The following is a 17125-nucleotide window of genomic DNA, read 5'->3' as shown; positions in this document are numbered from 1 at the left end:
TGTACTTTATGTATGTGAAGGATTGTATGTTTCTATTATTATTATTACATATTCATTTTTTTATTCTCATTTATTCCGTTGTAAAATTTCACTCAAACATTCCTCCAGTGACGGAAACCAATAAGTGTTGGTTTGTTTCTTTTTTCTGTAATTCTCTGCTTCAGTTTAAATAAAGTAAATCTTTAAATCAATAACAAGATCCTTGTTTTCAGGAACCACCAAATCCGAGGACCGAGCTGCACTCCTGAAGAAATTCAACGAGGAAGGGTCTCAGTACTTCATCTTCCTCCTCAGCACCAGAGCCGGAGGCCTGGGGCTCAACCTGCAGGCCGCCGACACCGTCGTCATCTTTGACAGCGACTGGAACCCGCACCAGGTCCGTCCGTCACGACACAGTCATGTCGACAAGTAAAGCAGTTTTTATCGTGTGTCTGACTTTACCGTTTGCACAAACTCATGTTTCTGCTTGTGACAGCATTTCCTTTCATTGACTTTATAAAAGAACCTTTTACTCTCTCGGCAGTAAGCTAATTTAGTAAATGAGTTAATATGGTTGTTTGAAATTGATTCATTAATTCATAACCAAACATAGTTTTCTTTCATTCTTTGTAACCTTTAGCCTTATTGCAAACCTAATCATCCATTTTTAGGATTAAAACATCTGCCTTTTATTTGAAGGAAATACATTCTCATGGCATCTGAAGGTTTTACACTCTTTGTTTTTAGAGGCGCATTCACACCAGTCCTGTTTACTCTGCATTAATCAAACTTTGGTTAATTTGTTGAGGTGAGAATGTGTAATCAAACTGATGCAGACCAAAAAAAACAAACTGTGGTTTGCCTGCAAACCTTGATCTCAGTTTGGTTGAATTAAACTCTGGTGCAGTTTGAATGAACATGTGATCGTTGAGCTTCAACAGCAGGAAGTGGACTACAGCGAAAGGCATTCTGGGTAAATAAAACCTAAACAAATGTGCGACTCTAGCTGTAGTGGGTACAATGGCTCATGGTTTTTCTATCAAAAACAAAATAGAAATCCTGCAACCGCTAAAATCTGACGCCATTACCTTACATGAAGGAGGAAGTTACTCAGTTTCTTTAAAAGTTTTCATGTTTTTTCCTTCAGTTGTGCAGCGCCCCCACAGGCGAGGAGGGAAACAGGTTTTTCAGAGTTTGTCTCACATTGTGCAGTAAGACAGAGAACCACAAAGTGCTGCAATTTTGACCCTGAATTGAACTGATTCTACTGGACTGTCGGGTGTGAAAAGAACCTGACATGTTACCCCAGTTTACGCTCCACCACGAAACAAACAAACCCACTGTAGTCAGTGAGGGTGTTTACGCTGCCTCTGCATCGCTATGCGTTAAAATTAGGACTGATTCTATTTTTGCCAGACGCTGGAGCAAATGTGGAGTCAATCTTCAAAAATCAACAGGAAGTTTTAGGTGCACAGCGTCTGCGTTTTCAAAATAATCCACCAAGACAAACTACATTTAATAGGAATACCAACTAAGTTGATGAACATATGGATCTGGTTATACATAAATGCTACACATACACACAAAACATGAATTTAATTCTGAACCCAAGTTGAAGTTTTGCTCAAGTTGCAGATGAAGTGAGAGAGTAATGTATGAAAAAATATTAGATTATTATTTTATAACACCGGCTTTATGTTGCAATTTCTCATTTTCCACGTTTCTTTCTCAGCCACCTCTTGGGTTCACAGCGCAGCTCAGCAGAGCATCACAGTGTAAATGCCTTTAACTTCCTGTTAATGGCGTTTTCTCCTAACTGCAGGACCTGCAGGCCCAGGATCGGGCTCACCGCATCGGGCAGCAAAACGAGGTGCGCGTTCTGCGCCTCTGCACCGTCAACAGCGTGGAAGAGAAGATCCTGGCTGCTGCCAAGTACAAACTGAACGTGGATCAGAAAGTCATCCAGGCCGGCATGTTCGACCAGAAATCCTCCAGCCACGAGCGGCGCGCCTTCCTGCAGGCCATTCTAGAGCACGAGGAGCAGAACGAGGTAGGAAAGCTCTTCGTCATTCTGACCCCAGACACGATCCTGCGGCTCAAGTTCGTCATTTAAGTGCTGGAGTTTTAAGGAAAATAAATGGCTGATTGTTCCTCTTGAGGTACATTATGTGTTATGCGTTTGGAAATTTTTAATTAAATCCTTGTCGGCTCAATGAGGGCGTCGCTTTGATGTGCAAATAATTTGCCCTTCAGTCATTTTTCATGCCCTTCTAACGCAACCTTAGCTGTTTATTTCCTACTTGAAATCTGAACAGCACACTTGAGTTTTTCTCTGTCTGTCTGGCAGTAAATATGTTTAAGATCCTGACTGGGTGACCAAGAGCGTCCTGATGACGACGCCTTCTGCTTTGTTTCAGGATGAAGACGAGGTCCCTGATGATGAAACCCTGAACCAGATGATAGCGCGTAATGAAGACGAATTTGATCTGTTCATGGTGAGAAATTCATCTGCATTTACTGAAATGTCATTCTGTGACAGTAAAAACATCAAACACTGATGATCTGTCGGCTCCTGGACATTTCATCATGTCTCTGCACGCTGCACAGAGACATCATTAAAACAACCTGAATGCTGCAAACTTCAGTGGAATTCACATTTGGCATTTTGGTTTGTTTCTAAATCCACCCGGTCGTGTTTTCATGTTTTTAGTTAACCAGAGTTAACCTGCTGTTACCGACTCAGCGACATTTCAGAACAACAACAACAAAAGATTATTGTCCTGAAAACTGTAGTCTGTGTACTTTGAAATATTAAAAAAAAGGTTTAAAGTGCAATGAAATAGTTTCTTATTTAATGTTGGAAATTCTTTTAGACTGATGCTTGTTGTGTTGCTTTCTGAACGTTTACAGCCTGCTCTGTCATCTAACTATTCCTAATTAAGTGATTTATTAACATGACTTAACCTTTTTCCCCTAATAAGTAAAATCAAATGTAAAACAAAGTGATAAAACAATATCTTTTCACACCCTGGTTCTTCACGTTGATTTTTTTTGTTTCGTCTTCTCATGAGCTCCTCTTGCTCCTTTCTGTCGTCCTGTAGCGCATGGACATGGACCGTCGGCGCGAGGACGCCCGGAACCCGAAGCGTAAGCCTCGTCTGATGGAAGAGGACGAGCTGCCGTCGTGGATCATCAAGGACGACGCCGAGGTGGAGCGGCTCACCTACGAGGAAGAGGAGGAGAAGATGTTTGGCCGAGGGTCGCGCTGCCGGCGGGACGTGGACTACAGCGACACGCTGACCGAGAAGCAGTGGCTGCGGGTCAGAACTTCCTACCATTTAGGATTTATCCAGCAAAACCTGCAAACAATGGCATGAATTACACCAAATGAAAGCACATAGACACATTTTTTATTACTTATTTATCATCATTATAATTATTGCCACCGTTACTTTTTCCACAGTTTTTACTGTCTCTCTGTTTGCTCCCCAACATTTTATAACTTTCATTTTATTGTTCATTATATTTTAATTTAAGAGTAAAAAAGTATTTGGTAAATATTTGGTAAATATTCTACTAGGGTCCTGAGCGACTGACCAAATTATTAATCATTTAATAGTAAAAAGTTACATCACCAGAAGTGATGTCTAAAAATATAAAGTTAAGAGGAAATGTTGGTGTTTTAAGGATGAAAATGACGACGACTGATATAAGTAATAAAAAATAAAATCAGACGAAAGAAAATAATTTTCTCTCAATGAAACTTTAACAAAAACTGCAGGTGTGTGTCTGGTGGATTTTTGATGTTTGTTTTTCATTCAGTGGGTAGAAAATCCAGAAATGTTACTCAAGTAAAAGTATAAATACTTCATAATAAAATTACTGACGTGAAAGTAAAAAGCACAGCTTAATAAAAATCCTCCTAAAAGTAAATTTTTCCAAAAAGGTTACTTGAATAAATGTAACTTGTTACTCCCCAAGTCTGTTAATAATATCCCAAAAATAACAATTAGAGTCTAAAATAATTCACTCTTAATTAGAAGAACGTTGATAAATCGGCCACGGTTTTCTTAATTTTGTTAGATCTGTAATCGGCTGATGCTTACATGTCTAATCCACTGATATTATGTTCTGTAAATGTACCAGAAGGTTCTGAAATTCGGCCACTGTCCCTTTATTTAGCGACTTTTCAGACAAAACAAAGTCTGATCGGCCAGAAAACTCCAGTCGGTGCTTTAAAATGTTGCTAAAGATAAAAACAATCGATTTGGTTTCAACGTTCTGTGATCTTTTCATTCGGAGCAACAGAAATGTGACACTTCTGATTTCTGTGCTGCTGGTTTTAAATTTTCTCTGATTGACGGAAAAACAACAGAATGTCAAGTCAAACTCGTGCTTCAGTTTTGCTGCTGACTACTTGGCAGAAACTCCTTTTTAAAAACACTGCACCCCTTTAAATGTATGCTGATGCTGCTTATTGCCTTCATATTATATAATTATAACTTCTGAACATAATTGGAAGTTTTGCTTTGTGGGACGCTGGTGACAAACAACAAATAAGCACTTTTTCTCCGGAGAAACACCAAAAGCTCAGCAAATCAATTTTATTGAGTTGCCCAGACGCTTCAGGGAAAAAACAGAATTGGAACAAAGACACTTTGAGGCCAAGGTGACAGGATGTTGGGACCAGTGTAAGCTGCGGTTCAAACAAACGCTCATTAGAGGCAGAAAATGTGGGCCGACACGCCGGCTGCATGATGCAGAAGAACAAAAACCACCGAGACAAGGTGACACAGGATCTGGGTTTGACGTCTAATGGCTTAAAACCAGCATAAAAACTCTCTTCTCTGGAAAATGAAAGTGCACAGAACACTGATGGACATGTAAATAACTAACAAATGTAAAGTAGAGCTGGATGATACCTCTGAAAACCGTTTCATGATTGAATTGTTCCATATTAGTTAATCAATAAGTATTAAATGTCTGAAATACTGATAAACTGGTTGTGTGACCGACGTCTGTCACAATAAAACATTTTGCTGGATGATAAATTGTCCCAGAAGTTATCTTAATGGACTATAATGTTATTTTGAGACTATTTTAAGCAATAAAATGGTAATAATGGCAAAATGATGCAAGAACACATTATCAAAGATTAATAAACTTTAAATTCTAATGAATATTTAACACTGGAAGTGGAAAACATTTTAAATATCCAAATTATGATGAAGTCTCTGCATGATGTATCGTTTTTCTCTTTCTACCAAAAACTGGATGAAAAAAGTCTCCAGTCTTGTTTTGCTTCTTTTGTGAACAGAAACTTCATAATTCATTTTATTTGTTGTTTCTGTTGTTTGTTTATTTTGGATATTTTAAATGTCTTCCAGTTTCGGTGTTAAATGTTCACCAGAATTTAAAGTTTATTGATTTTGAGAATGTGTTCTTGGTTTATTATGACGGTACAACCATCATCATTTATCGCAACAACTCCTGGGACTATTTATTATCCAGCACCATGTGTTATCATTATCGTACTTGCTGAGGCGAAGTGACATTAAACCCGGTCTCTGTTCTGCTCTGACTTTCAGGCCATCGAGGACGGGAACTTGGAGGAGATGGAGGAGGAAATCCGCTTGAAGAAGCGTAAACGCAAACGGCGCCAGGACAAAGACTCGTCCAGCAGAGACGACGGCGGCATGAAGGCCAAGAAGAGGCGAGGGCGACCGCCGGCCGAGAAGCTCTCGCCCAACCCGCCCAAAGTCACCAAGCAGATGAACACCATCATCGACACAGTCATCAACTACAGGGACGGGTACGGTAGAGCTGCTCCGCTTTAAACACAACCCAGAGACATGGACACGTTATTTAGACCACATTGTAGTCTCTGCACCACCAGCAAATTCAATCCAAACAAATGCTAATATACCCAGACTGACAGACCGGTTATTGGACCACAGATTGTCCCAGTAATTAAACGATTGCAATAAATGGAGCTGAAAAAACCCGATTACGATTCGGCCTGTCATGACAACTAATGTCGCTGGACAATCAGTTGTCCATCCATCCATCCATTTTCTAACGCCCTTGTCCCTCGTGGGGTCGGGAGATGCTGCTGCCTCTCCAGCTAACATTTCGGATGGGAGGCGGGGTCACCTGGACAGGTGACACCTGTCCAGGTGACCAGTCTGTCACAGGGCAACACAGAGACAGACAGGACAAACAACCATGCACACACACACACACACACACACTCTTAAGGATAATTTAGAGAAACCAATTAACCTGACAGTCATGTTTCTGGACTGATGTTTGGTTCTGGTTCTGGATGCAGACCAGAACCAGAACCAGAAGACCTGAGAGATCTGGAAGGTTGATACAACAGCTGCAGATCTTTAAGCCATTCAGTGATTTATAAACTAACAACAGTATCTTAAAGTCTTTTCTCTTATTGGAAGGACGTTGGAACTGGGCTGATGTCTCTATCTTCCTGGTTTTAGCCAGAAGTTCAGCAGCAGCATCTGGATCAGCTGATTAATTTATTAGTCAGACCTGTGAAGATGCTGTTGCAATAATCAATGCAGCTAAAGATAAACGCATGGATGAGTTTCTCTAGATCTGAGACATCAGTCCTCTAATCCTGGAGATGTTCTTCAGGTGATAGAAGGCCGACTTTGTGACTGTCTTAATGTGGCTCTGAAGGTTCAGGTCAGAGGTCATCACTACTCCCAGGTTTCACCCAGGTTGATAGTTTCTTGCTGTAATAACTGAAAAAGGAGAAAACATCCGTTGTGTGGATGAAAAGACCTTCTTGTTGTCAGGTTAGAACAGGAAACCGGGTCCGAGACGATAGGAAGGTTCAGAATCTGAAGCCAAAATGGTTCTGGAAGGACTCGTATAAAGGACATGACATTTTTAATCACCGTCCTCCATGTCGGCGCTACGCCACGCCGCCGCTGGTTCTGCTGTGCTGGCTCCACGTCGGAGGATGTGGTCCAACCCGTTTGGTTCGAGTTTGTCGCCAATGAGCAGAACGAAAAAAGGCGAGCCAGGTGTGTGTGTGTGTGTGCGTGCGAGCGTGTACAGCGATGTCGGTTACTGCCCATATAGAAAACACTGATTACACTGATTGTGCATTGAGCTGTGTGAATGGTCAGAATGCCTCTGGAGGAAGAGGAGGAAACCCACTAAGCTACTGATTAAGCATTGAAATACGACGCCTGCAAAGAAATATATTTCTGTAAAGTAGCCAGAGGTTTTCTCACAGAACTAATGTCTCAAACTCTGCAGCAAAACCCTTTCTTAAGAAAATAAAAGTATAAATTTGGATATGACAACATTTTTATTTGAAGAAAATGACCAACAAATGTTTGAAAAGTCATCAGGCCATCAGTTTGTGTTGCTACATGTAGCTGGAAAGGTGAAAACTGTTTGTCGATTTTAAAGGGCCAGTATTATGTAAAATCTTTCTCTTTTTTGCTGTACATCATGTTTTAATGTTATTCATCAAAAACAAACCTGGATGTGATGCCGAGGGAACCGCAATACATTGTTTTCTGTTTTAAGTCTTCATTAATAATCCATTTTCAGACGCATCCTGGGAGAACCTGATAAGATTCAGTCGTAATAAAACCGATCGGCCCACACTGGGATTCTTTCACATTCATTCAGTAAAGGATGAATCGTTTTCCTTGAATACGTCTCGTTTCGACCCCTCGCCGCTTTAATGGCGGCCGAATTTTCATTCAGGCAGCAGGAGAAAAACCAGGCAGCGAGATGCTGCTTCGGCCCTGAGCTGATTAACAGCATCTCGCTCCTCCGCTCCTCCTATTATCCTGATTGTAGACTTTAATTAGTGCCTCTACAAAAAAAATCTTTACCTATAGGAAGTAAAAAAATCAGTTTTCATGCAGGCTGATGCTGTAGTAATGTTCAGGTTTTTACTTTTAGCTGAAAAGCCACTCGAATATGATTAAACTGGGTATTTTTTTATGAATCCAAAAGTCAAATTCCTTCCTCTGTCTGTCGTCAATCGTTGTTCTCAAAGCAAATGTTGGTCCTGTCACAATAGCAAAGAATAGAAAGGGACAGTTGAGACCAAAGCTCCAGACTGAAGACTTTTGTCTTTTCTCATCCAAATAAATAAATAAAACAACCTCCATGTCCAAACTGTGAGAAACGGTAAAAAATAAAACTCTTATGCCTGTAGCCTGGTAACAAAGCTTCATTTCCTCTCTACAACACATGAATGTTTGTCAGCGTGGAAATCTGAGCAGATAAAGAGCCGCCACACCTTCAGAGAACTGATCTGGGATCAGTCGTTTTCCTGATCTCACATCAGGAGCCGTAAATAAACAAACCAAGCAGCTCCGAGGTTTCTAGGAATTGCAATCATTCATGGTGCCGTCACACTGCGAGGCAGACATCTGAAGGTACGTTTCCTGACTCCACATCCAGGGAACTTCACAGATTATATCAGACTACAGAGTTGGCCGATATTTGAGTCTCCTGGGGCTTTTAGATTATATATTTTTAACCTTGTTAAGATTAGAGATGCAATAAACATTTTGGTTTCTATCTAATTAGAAAACAAAGAGATTAAAGCAGAATATGAATAAATACATGGACTAAAAATATAATTTTTATAACTGCAGGACTACATGTCTAAAAGTTTTTATTAAAAATATTATGTGTTGCCATTTTATTGCACAATATGCCTGTGCAATAAATATTGCAATATTTAGGTTGTTACTTTAACAGTAAAAACTGTTAAAGGTAACGGTTTAACAAAAGAAGCTTGACTTCCTGATTTAACGCCTTGAAATTGGGCCCCTGTCTCTTTAAAAAGCTCCTGCTCTTTCTGAAACTCCGCCTTCAGGAAGTCATCGCAACATGGCTCCATTTTTAACGCTTTAACTACGTTTTTACCAGCTTTGCTCTGAGAAATAGGTCCTACAATGAGCTCAGCTGATCCACCAGGTGTTTGCTAATTGCTGCTGGCTAGTCTGAAGGAGCTGAGTGGGGGAGTAGCCGCGCCTCGGAGGCGGAGCTAAGTCCACCCAGTCGTTTTGCCCAGCTGATTGCCAAAAGACTTTGTAAACAAGCATGAAACGGTCAACATCAGAATAACATTAGAGCATGATGCAACACTCAAAAAGTCGATTTTACGTAACAGGTGGGGAGCATTATCTATTTCCAGGCACATTACTTGATTTGTAGCACAATCAAGTAACTATTTTACCTTCAGATGTTAAAAAAATGCTTTATATGTAAATATATATGCGACAACAGTGACAACAACCTGTCTGTCATTTTGCCGTTTATCCACCTTGCGCAGACATTTTCAACGTTACACACACAGTGCATCACAGAGGTACCGTATTTTCCGCACTATAGGGCGCATAGAACAGACGCTTCAGTTTGGGTTGCCAATTTGTTCCGTACTCTATTATTACACATCTACATTTGTAAAGAAATGGTCCCCGAGTGCTTTATATAGTAGCTGCCCCAGTCGTTGTTTCACTCACGGTGTTGTGATATTGTGCCCAACTGCTTTCTGGGTAACAGACCAACCGACACGCTGCCGCCGCAGTCTCTGTCTCTCTTCCCCCGGCCCTCTGCCCCCCCCCTGGCTTTAAATGTATTATCAAACTTTATTAACAAACCAGCGTTCTGACAACTATCCCAGCATGCACCGCGCGCTTCTTCTTCTACGGGGGAAATGAAGTCGGTGGCTGCTTACCGTAGCTGCTAGACCTGTTGTGGCTCAATATTGGTCCATATATAAGGCGCACTGTCGGCTTTTGAGGAAACTGAAGGTTTTTAGGTGCCTTATAGTGCGGAAAATACGGTAATAAAACCAGGACACATTTTTAAATCCCATCACTGACTAGAATGCTGTGGCATCTGCAAACAAAGCGTCGGCCAAAACTCCTCCGGAGAGATGAAAGAGACTTGCCACCAGTGATGGAAGTTCTTGCTTTTTCTGACATTAAAAAAGAAAATCTTCAAGGAAAAACTTTGTTTTGCTGCATTGTGATACTTTCTGATGGGCGGCTTAGAGTGTGGGTGTATCTGTAAAACACTCATTTCAGCAAACATCCAAACGCAGCAGCAGAGAGTTCACTCGACTAACAGATTGTCATTAACAAGATTAAAGGCAAACCCTCCTACACCACCGTTTTATTAGCCGTATTATCCAACCGTTTCTCAAATCATCCAGGACAAAACACGAGAAGACATCTGCTTAAAGTGGATGAAAGAGTTGCTGGTTTGTTTTTCCCTTTTTTTTTTTATTCTGATCCCATCTGGGCTGTTGAAGTTGTGATTAAAGTCAAAAACTCCGGTCCATTTTTTTTTAAGATCGTGTCAAATTTAGTAAAAGTAATAATTCAGCTGGTTGTAAACACGACAACAGGAAGCCTCCTGGCACAACCCGCCAGTGAAGCGGTCATCTGAGCGCTTCGAAGCAGATGGTTCAGATTTGGAGCTGCTTGTGTTGTTGGCATTGAAAACTTGTGGGAGAAAACATTTCTGACAGAAGCAATCAAGTGTGTCTGTTTACAAGATGAATGCAGAAGAGGAAACTCCGACGCATACTTCTGCCGACTAAAATCTGTTCCCCCTCTTTTCCTTCTCTGGGGAAACTTCAGGTAGTAAACAACCTCGGTGATCTTTGCTTGTACATGTAGCTGGAAAATAAATATTCATGGGTTCCAGCATGTAGGTCTTGGTTTTACAGCCTTTTAATTCAACTTTAATAAATGTAGATGTCTGCTAGATGAACAGCACTGAGCTTATTAAAAATTAAAGGTACAAACTGCGAATATGTTTTTCCTTTAAACTTCATGAAACAGGGACTCTTCTTATTAGCTGCTAATTACAAAACTATCTGAATCGCGTCAGTGAAATCTGATCATTAATACATACTTTTATATTTCTCTCCTCCATAAATTGTCTCGAGTTTTTATTCTCTTTGCATTTGTGGGTCATAATCGTCTCTCTGGTCTTCATGACGGCTCAGTTTTACACGCTGATCCACTTTTCTTCATTTCAGCAAAACAAAGCTGATTTTTTTCCACATTATTCTGGGTTTGGTCATTAATCAATCAGTCCAGTTAATTTATGTAGCATATTTCAGCAGCAAGGCAGTTCAAAGTGCTTTACATCATAAAAGCACAAAAATAAAATGTCATAAAACCGTCATACAGTCAGTCAACAACGAGAAACCAGTAATAAATGTTGCATTTTGACGAAATCATTAATACACATCAAAATGTTGGTCAATGTTTCCCTTTCAACAGGAACTGTAAAAACATGGGCTTTTAGTCTAGATGTAAAGGAACTCAGTGTTTCGGCTGTTTTGCAGTTTTCTGAATGTTTGTAAGCTGAATGCTGCTTCTCCTCGTTTGGTTCTGGTTCTGGATGCAGAGCAGAACCAGAACCAGCAGCAGATCTTTAATGTGTCGTGGTGCTGAGCCGTTCAGAGGCTTATAAACTAACAACAGCGTTTCCTCTGAGCTGTGGATCCCAGTTCTGACGTTTCTTTTCTGTTTCCAGGTCAGGCAGGCAGCTGAGCGAGGTGTTTGTCCAGCTGCCGTCCAGGAAGGAGCTGCCAGAATATTACGAGCTGATCAGAAAACCCGTCGACTTCAAGAAGATCAAGGTTTGCTGAGTGGCATCAGATAAGCTTTTGTTTAATCTCCACCTGCCCTGTGAAATGTTAAATATCTCTGTGGGTTTTGGGGGATTGGATGTTTCTGAATAATCTTCCTGAGGTTGGGAAGTTTTACAGCAGCTTTGGTCGTAATTATTTGTAGGTTTAAGCTCCATTGATGTGAGAAAATTCAGGCCCTTCATCGTGATTGTAGATAACCGAGTCTTAAACAAACGTAACACTTTTTGTTGCTGGTAACAGGAGCGTGTGAGAAACCATAAATACCGAAGTTTGAGCGACCTGGAGAAGGACGTGATGCTTCTGTGTCAGAACGCTCAGACCTTCAACCTGGAGGGATCGCAGGTACCAAACGGCTTTTCTCTGATCGACCCTTCACCTCCTCGTGTTCTGATTAGCTCTGCAGCTCTTTCCTCTGAACATTCATAGCTCAGTGTTTCCTTTAGTCTTTCTGTTGGTCAGTCTGTCTGTGGCAAAGTGCTGCATCTTTTTGACACTTTACTACTTTCTGGTTCTTTATAATTTCTGCTGCATATTGTCTTCTGGACCAAAAAATGCCTCATGTTAACCCATTTTGTCTTATTTTTTTACTTTTGTACAGTTGTTATGATGTGTAACCGTGGCAACGAAGCATTTTTAAATGTTTTTTGTACTGAAAGCAGCTGATTTGCATTTCAAATTTGTCTAAATAGATATTTTGAATAAGAAAATAAACATTTTATTGTCTCAAATGAGACAAAGCAGCAGAATTTGGTGAAGCTAAAACTACCTGCTGAGTTTTTTATATCTTAAATAAAACGTGTTTGTATTTTTGAACAGTTTTGGCTGAATTGCTGCTCTGAATATGTTGTTCTTTCTTTTTTTTTTTTTTTTGAGTTTATCTACTCCGGTTGACAATAATCGATTAATCTGATTAATCGTTTCACACATGCAGTTTGTGTTTGTTATTTAATAAGATGGAGGGACAAATGTTTCTCTTCCCAAAATGCATTTTAACAGCTTAAAATTCACCGTTCATAGCTGAACAGGCCTTCTGTCTGCCTGCCTTTGCAGAGAAACGGCCGCTGCTGCCGCTTTAAATAATCGTCCTGACCTTCAGCTCAAAGTCGTTTTTATGTGTTTAATAACAGATATACGAGGACTCCATTGTTCTCCAGTCTGTTTTCAAGAGCGCCAGACAGAAGATCGCCAAGGACGAAGACAGCGAGGATGACAGCGATGAGGATGATGACGACGACTATGACTCAGAGGCCGAAGGTGAAACACAGACTTTAAAACACGCACGTATATTAGAACGTATTCAGATCTGCCTTGTTGAAAAGTTACTTGTAAGTTAGTTTTATTTCAAGTGCACTAAGATATTTGCACTAGACTAGTTGTAAATACTTGGTAGGATTTTGTGTTTTTGCAGTGCAGGAAGTCGTTGCAGCTCGGATGCGATGCTTAACCCGGTTCTGTTCTCCGACTTTTGTTCAGCCAAGTCTGTGCGGGTGAAGATCAAGCTGGGTCGGGACGGACGCAGCCACGACAAAGGCAAGAAGAGGCAAAGCCGCGGAAAGGCCAAGCCGGTGGTGAGCGACGACGACAGCGACGACGACCTGGACGACAACGTAGGTTCACGTCCAACAGGGATTACGGCAGAACTGTCCACCTTCAGAACGTTTTCATCTCCAGCTCTGCTACATTTCTTATCGGAGGTTTAAATGTCTCTCTACCAGCTGAGGTCATCTGCTGCTCTAACAGCAGGTCACGCAAAAATCTATACTTCAGCTAAAAAGAAGGTCAGAGGTCATTCAGTGTCATTTATATGAACTTTAGGTCAAAAGACAAACCAGGAAATGGAAAAAGGATGTCTGAGGCTAACACCGGTTCCGATGTTAAACCAGACGTTTCCGTCGCTGAGCCTCGCTGTTTTCATCCAGCAGAAAGCGCTAGCGGTTAGCTTCTGTAGCGGTTAGCTTCTGGAAGCTAGCCGCTAGCGCTGGTGACGGCACTGATCCCGAACGAAAACCTGGCAGGATTTCTGACCTTTTCCAGAGCTCCTCCTCTGACGTCCAGCTGAAAGTGGGAACATAAACGGCGCTCGCTCTCCTCTGCTTTCTGACCGCCGTCTCTCTCTCCTCCTGCAGGATCAGTCGGATAAAAGCAAAAGCGACGACGACTGAGGAGGACCAGCAGCAGCTGCAGCGGCGTGAGGATGTTGAGCTTGAAAAAAAGAACAATATCTTCATTTTCTGTCCAGCTTCATGCTGTTTTTGTTTGTGGTGCGTTTTATCTTCTCTGCCATCAACTTTAAGATATATTAATAATCAATCAGTAACTTACAGCAATACCAATCAGCTCATTATCTTGTTTTTTAGAGTTTTCTAGAATATTTTTATGTCTGGCACAGAAGAAATTCTATATCAAAAACAAAGACGCACATTTGGTCATTTTATGAATTCATCTTAAAGTATATGAATATTCCCCACATTAATATAAGACAAATGATTTGATATATTAGTGAAAGTTTGTTTTCAGGTTCATGGGGAGGAAAAAGTTTCAGGTTTTCTTTTTTCTTTTTCTATATTTTGGTGCTTAAAATGGCAAAAATTTAAAATGAAAAAAGTAAAATTTTCCCCAAATGCAGCCACTGAAACCGGGATTTTTATTTTTCAGGTAAATATCAAATATCTGTTAATTGTTTAGGATTACGCAGTAGATTAATGTTTTAATTGTTTTGGAAAGTCAATAATATTGATAATTATAGTTAAAATACATTTCAGCTCCCATTGTGTCTAAAAACATTTAATTTGACGTCAAAATTAATAATTTTTAATTATATTCTTGCTTGGTTATTATATTCTAAAAGGATTTAATCAGCTTCAAAGCAGATTTTAGTTACTTTTACTGTTTCTTTATTTAGAAAATCTGCTACATTGAGCTGAAAGTATTTACCCCCTTTACAGATTCTTATTTTTTTTTTGTTTTAGTTTTTTGTCACATTAAATATTTCAGATCAAAATACGTTTAATGATAAAAAAAAATAACCTGAGTGAATAAAAAACGATGCAAACGTCACAATGACTCTTGTTTTCAGGATTGTTTTAATACGATCATAGTCTGATTTAAGTCAAGGCTTTGACTAGACCGCTCCAAAAACAAGAATAAATGATTAGTTTTTGTCTTTATTTCCAGCCGTTCAGCAATTTGCTTTTGAGAACAAATGTTCTCCTCTGGGATTTTCTGACCAGCCCCTCAGCATGACGCCACCTCCACCATGTCTGACGTTGTTTTCTTTCCACCCTGTTGGTTTCACACCAGGTCGAACTAAAAGCTCACACTCTCCAAAGTAACTCCACAGAAATGTTTCCTTTTCAGCAGCATCAATAAGATCTTTGTTTTAAATATTGTTTTTTTTTAAAAAAAGCATCTTTAATTTCTTCGTTTTTTCTTATAAGCTGTTTGTCTACAGATGAATTATTAATGAATTCATGACGTTTTGTCTCACCTGCGTTTCTTTGGGACATTTCTGCCTCCTTCCTGCAGTCAGAAAGGCGCCATTTAAGAGATTCCAACAATAATAATCGATAAAACTGATCTGAAGAATACAGAACAAGTGATTAATGTTTTAATAAAGATCTGTTTGTGTTTCACAGAGCTCTAGATCGGAGTTTTAACAAACGGTTTTCTATTTACTCTGGTTATTTTCATCCATTTTCACAACATTATAAGTATTTTACTTCACTACTCTGGCTAAGATGTGACATTTTTTTTTTTACCTTTCTTGAAAAATTATTAAAATCTGATCTTTAAAATTCCTAAAATAATATAAATCTTTTAATTTAACTCACTGTGGGAGATAAAAATCAGCAATTAAAGCAACAGCCACCTTCAGCGCTGATGTTGGATTTTATTTAGGTAAAAATGGATAAAATAAAATCTTTTTTTAATTTTTTTTTAATCTTTTGACGTACATTTACAGCCACAACCATAAAACCATTTTTAAAGTTGAAACATGAAATGCAAACTGATTTTTTTAATTCTATGAATAAAAACATTGTTACATGTTATTTTATAAGCTCCTCCTGTTATTATATTCTGATAGTTTTAAAAATGTTAAACACTTTTTCCATCTCCTCTCTTCTGTTATTATAAGAAACGTTTGTTTTTTTTTAAATCACTGTATTGCAGCTTTGTGTGGAGACGGTTTGTTTATTTTATTTTATTTTTTTTTGCTCCAGCATCTTTAAGGAAATGTTTCGCCTGTTGCATGAAAACTAAACGGCGTCTCTCTGGTTTTTGAACGGAATAAAAGCCCCTTTTATTACATTCAAAGCAGAATCTGAATGAGCAGAATGTTTTTAAGTGTTTTGATTTGTTCATCTAGTTTGTGTGCCTCGTTCTCCCGCCTCGTTCTGTGTTTGCAGCATGAACTCCTGATGCAGATTTTATCACTTGGGTCCGTGAAACGCTCCGTCAGCGCGGCTTAGTGTTTGCTTTCTTTGCACAGTGTCCTTGTGGTTGTAATCTCATGGCCCCGAGCAAATAAATATTCTTGACTTTCTGCACAAAAAGCTGTGATTTTTTTTTTATTACTTTATTGTTTTTATTTGAGGCTTTGTGTGTGTTGGAGGGTGAATTAAGTGATTCAGTTCAAAAGGTGAAGCTCTAAGAGTTTTGGTGTTTTACACTTCAAAAACACAGAATCTTTCCAAGTATTTTCTAATTTTGCAAAACTGCAATGGAAACGCTGTTTTTGCGTCATGCGAGTCACATGAGCAACAACCGGATGTTGCTACTGGTGGAAACCATGAAGAAGACAGGAAGTGGTAGGAGGATCATGTTGTGGCATGTTTTTAGTGACTTGATTTAATTGCGTTTACTATTTAATGGAAACACCACAGTTGTTTGTTTTCTTCAACATTAGCAGAACCTCATAATGGAAACGCAGCAGCTTTTCCCGCTGCTCCCGGCTGAAACCGACACATCGCAGGGCAGCAGCAGAAGAAGAAGAGCCTGGCTCTCCACGGCACATCAAAAACCAGCCTCCTTTTTTTATCCCTGCCATTTTAAACAGAGCTTCTCCAGGCCACTGACCATCCATGGCCTCCTTTTCATCCGGCGCTTTGAAGCGCCGAGGTGTTGGTTCAGGCCTGAGCCCGGGAAACGACGGGCAAATTGGATGCTAATCCTCGTCTGAGCAGCCGGGACGTCAGGTGCCAGGGCCCATTCCTGCTCTCCCTCTGTAGCCTTTGTCTTCGCCTCCACCGCCGGGGATCTGTCCAACTCCGAATAAGATCAGGAATCTTTTTTTTTCGCCTCCTGATGGCTCATGGATTGGGATCTGAAAGGGCCAGGTGTCCCGTGTTGTTAAAGAGTCCGGATTGTCAAAGGTGGGAAGCGGGCGCTGTATCGGTGCTAACGCTTGCACGGCTTGAAAGGAAAGCTGGGAGGGGGCTTTGTGTCCCTGCGGATTCCAGGGTTCACTATCAG

The 17125-nt window shown here is 40.2% G+C and overlaps 1 protein-coding gene across 1 annotated transcript in view; it reads left to right on the top strand.

Moving 5' to 3' along the window:
* smarca2 (SWI/SNF related BAF chromatin remodeling complex subunit ATPase 2) overlaps nt 1–16204 on the top strand; it is a 40729-nt gene extending 24525 nt beyond the window's left edge. The window contains exons 25-34 of the mRNA XM_008419373.2: nt 213–376; nt 1802–2029; nt 2397–2474; nt 3081–3299; nt 5568–5791; nt 11536–11641; nt 11894–11995; nt 12781–12907; nt 13127–13260; nt 13780–16204. Coding sequence (XP_008417595.1) covers nt 213–376; nt 1802–2029; nt 2397–2474; nt 3081–3299; nt 5568–5791; nt 11536–11641; nt 11894–11995; nt 12781–12907; nt 13127–13260; nt 13780–13815 — 1418 coding nt within the window. The 3' untranslated portion in view covers nt 13816–16204. The remainder of the gene's footprint in view (nt 1–212; nt 377–1801; nt 2030–2396; nt 2475–3080; nt 3300–5567; nt 5792–11535; nt 11642–11893; nt 11996–12780; nt 12908–13126; nt 13261–13779) is intronic.
* Nucleotides 16205–17125: the final 921 nt, after the last annotated feature.

The sequence above is a fragment of the Poecilia reticulata genome, linkage group LG9 (genome assembly GCF_000633615.1).
Source record: "Poecilia reticulata strain Guanapo linkage group LG9, Guppy_female_1.0+MT, whole genome shotgun sequence".
Classification (NCBI taxonomy): Eukaryota; Metazoa; Chordata; class Actinopteri; order Cyprinodontiformes; family Poeciliidae; genus Poecilia; species Poecilia reticulata.
The sequence above is the reverse complement of the archived record's forward strand: the minus strand, read 5'-3'. Positions and strand labels throughout refer to the sequence as shown.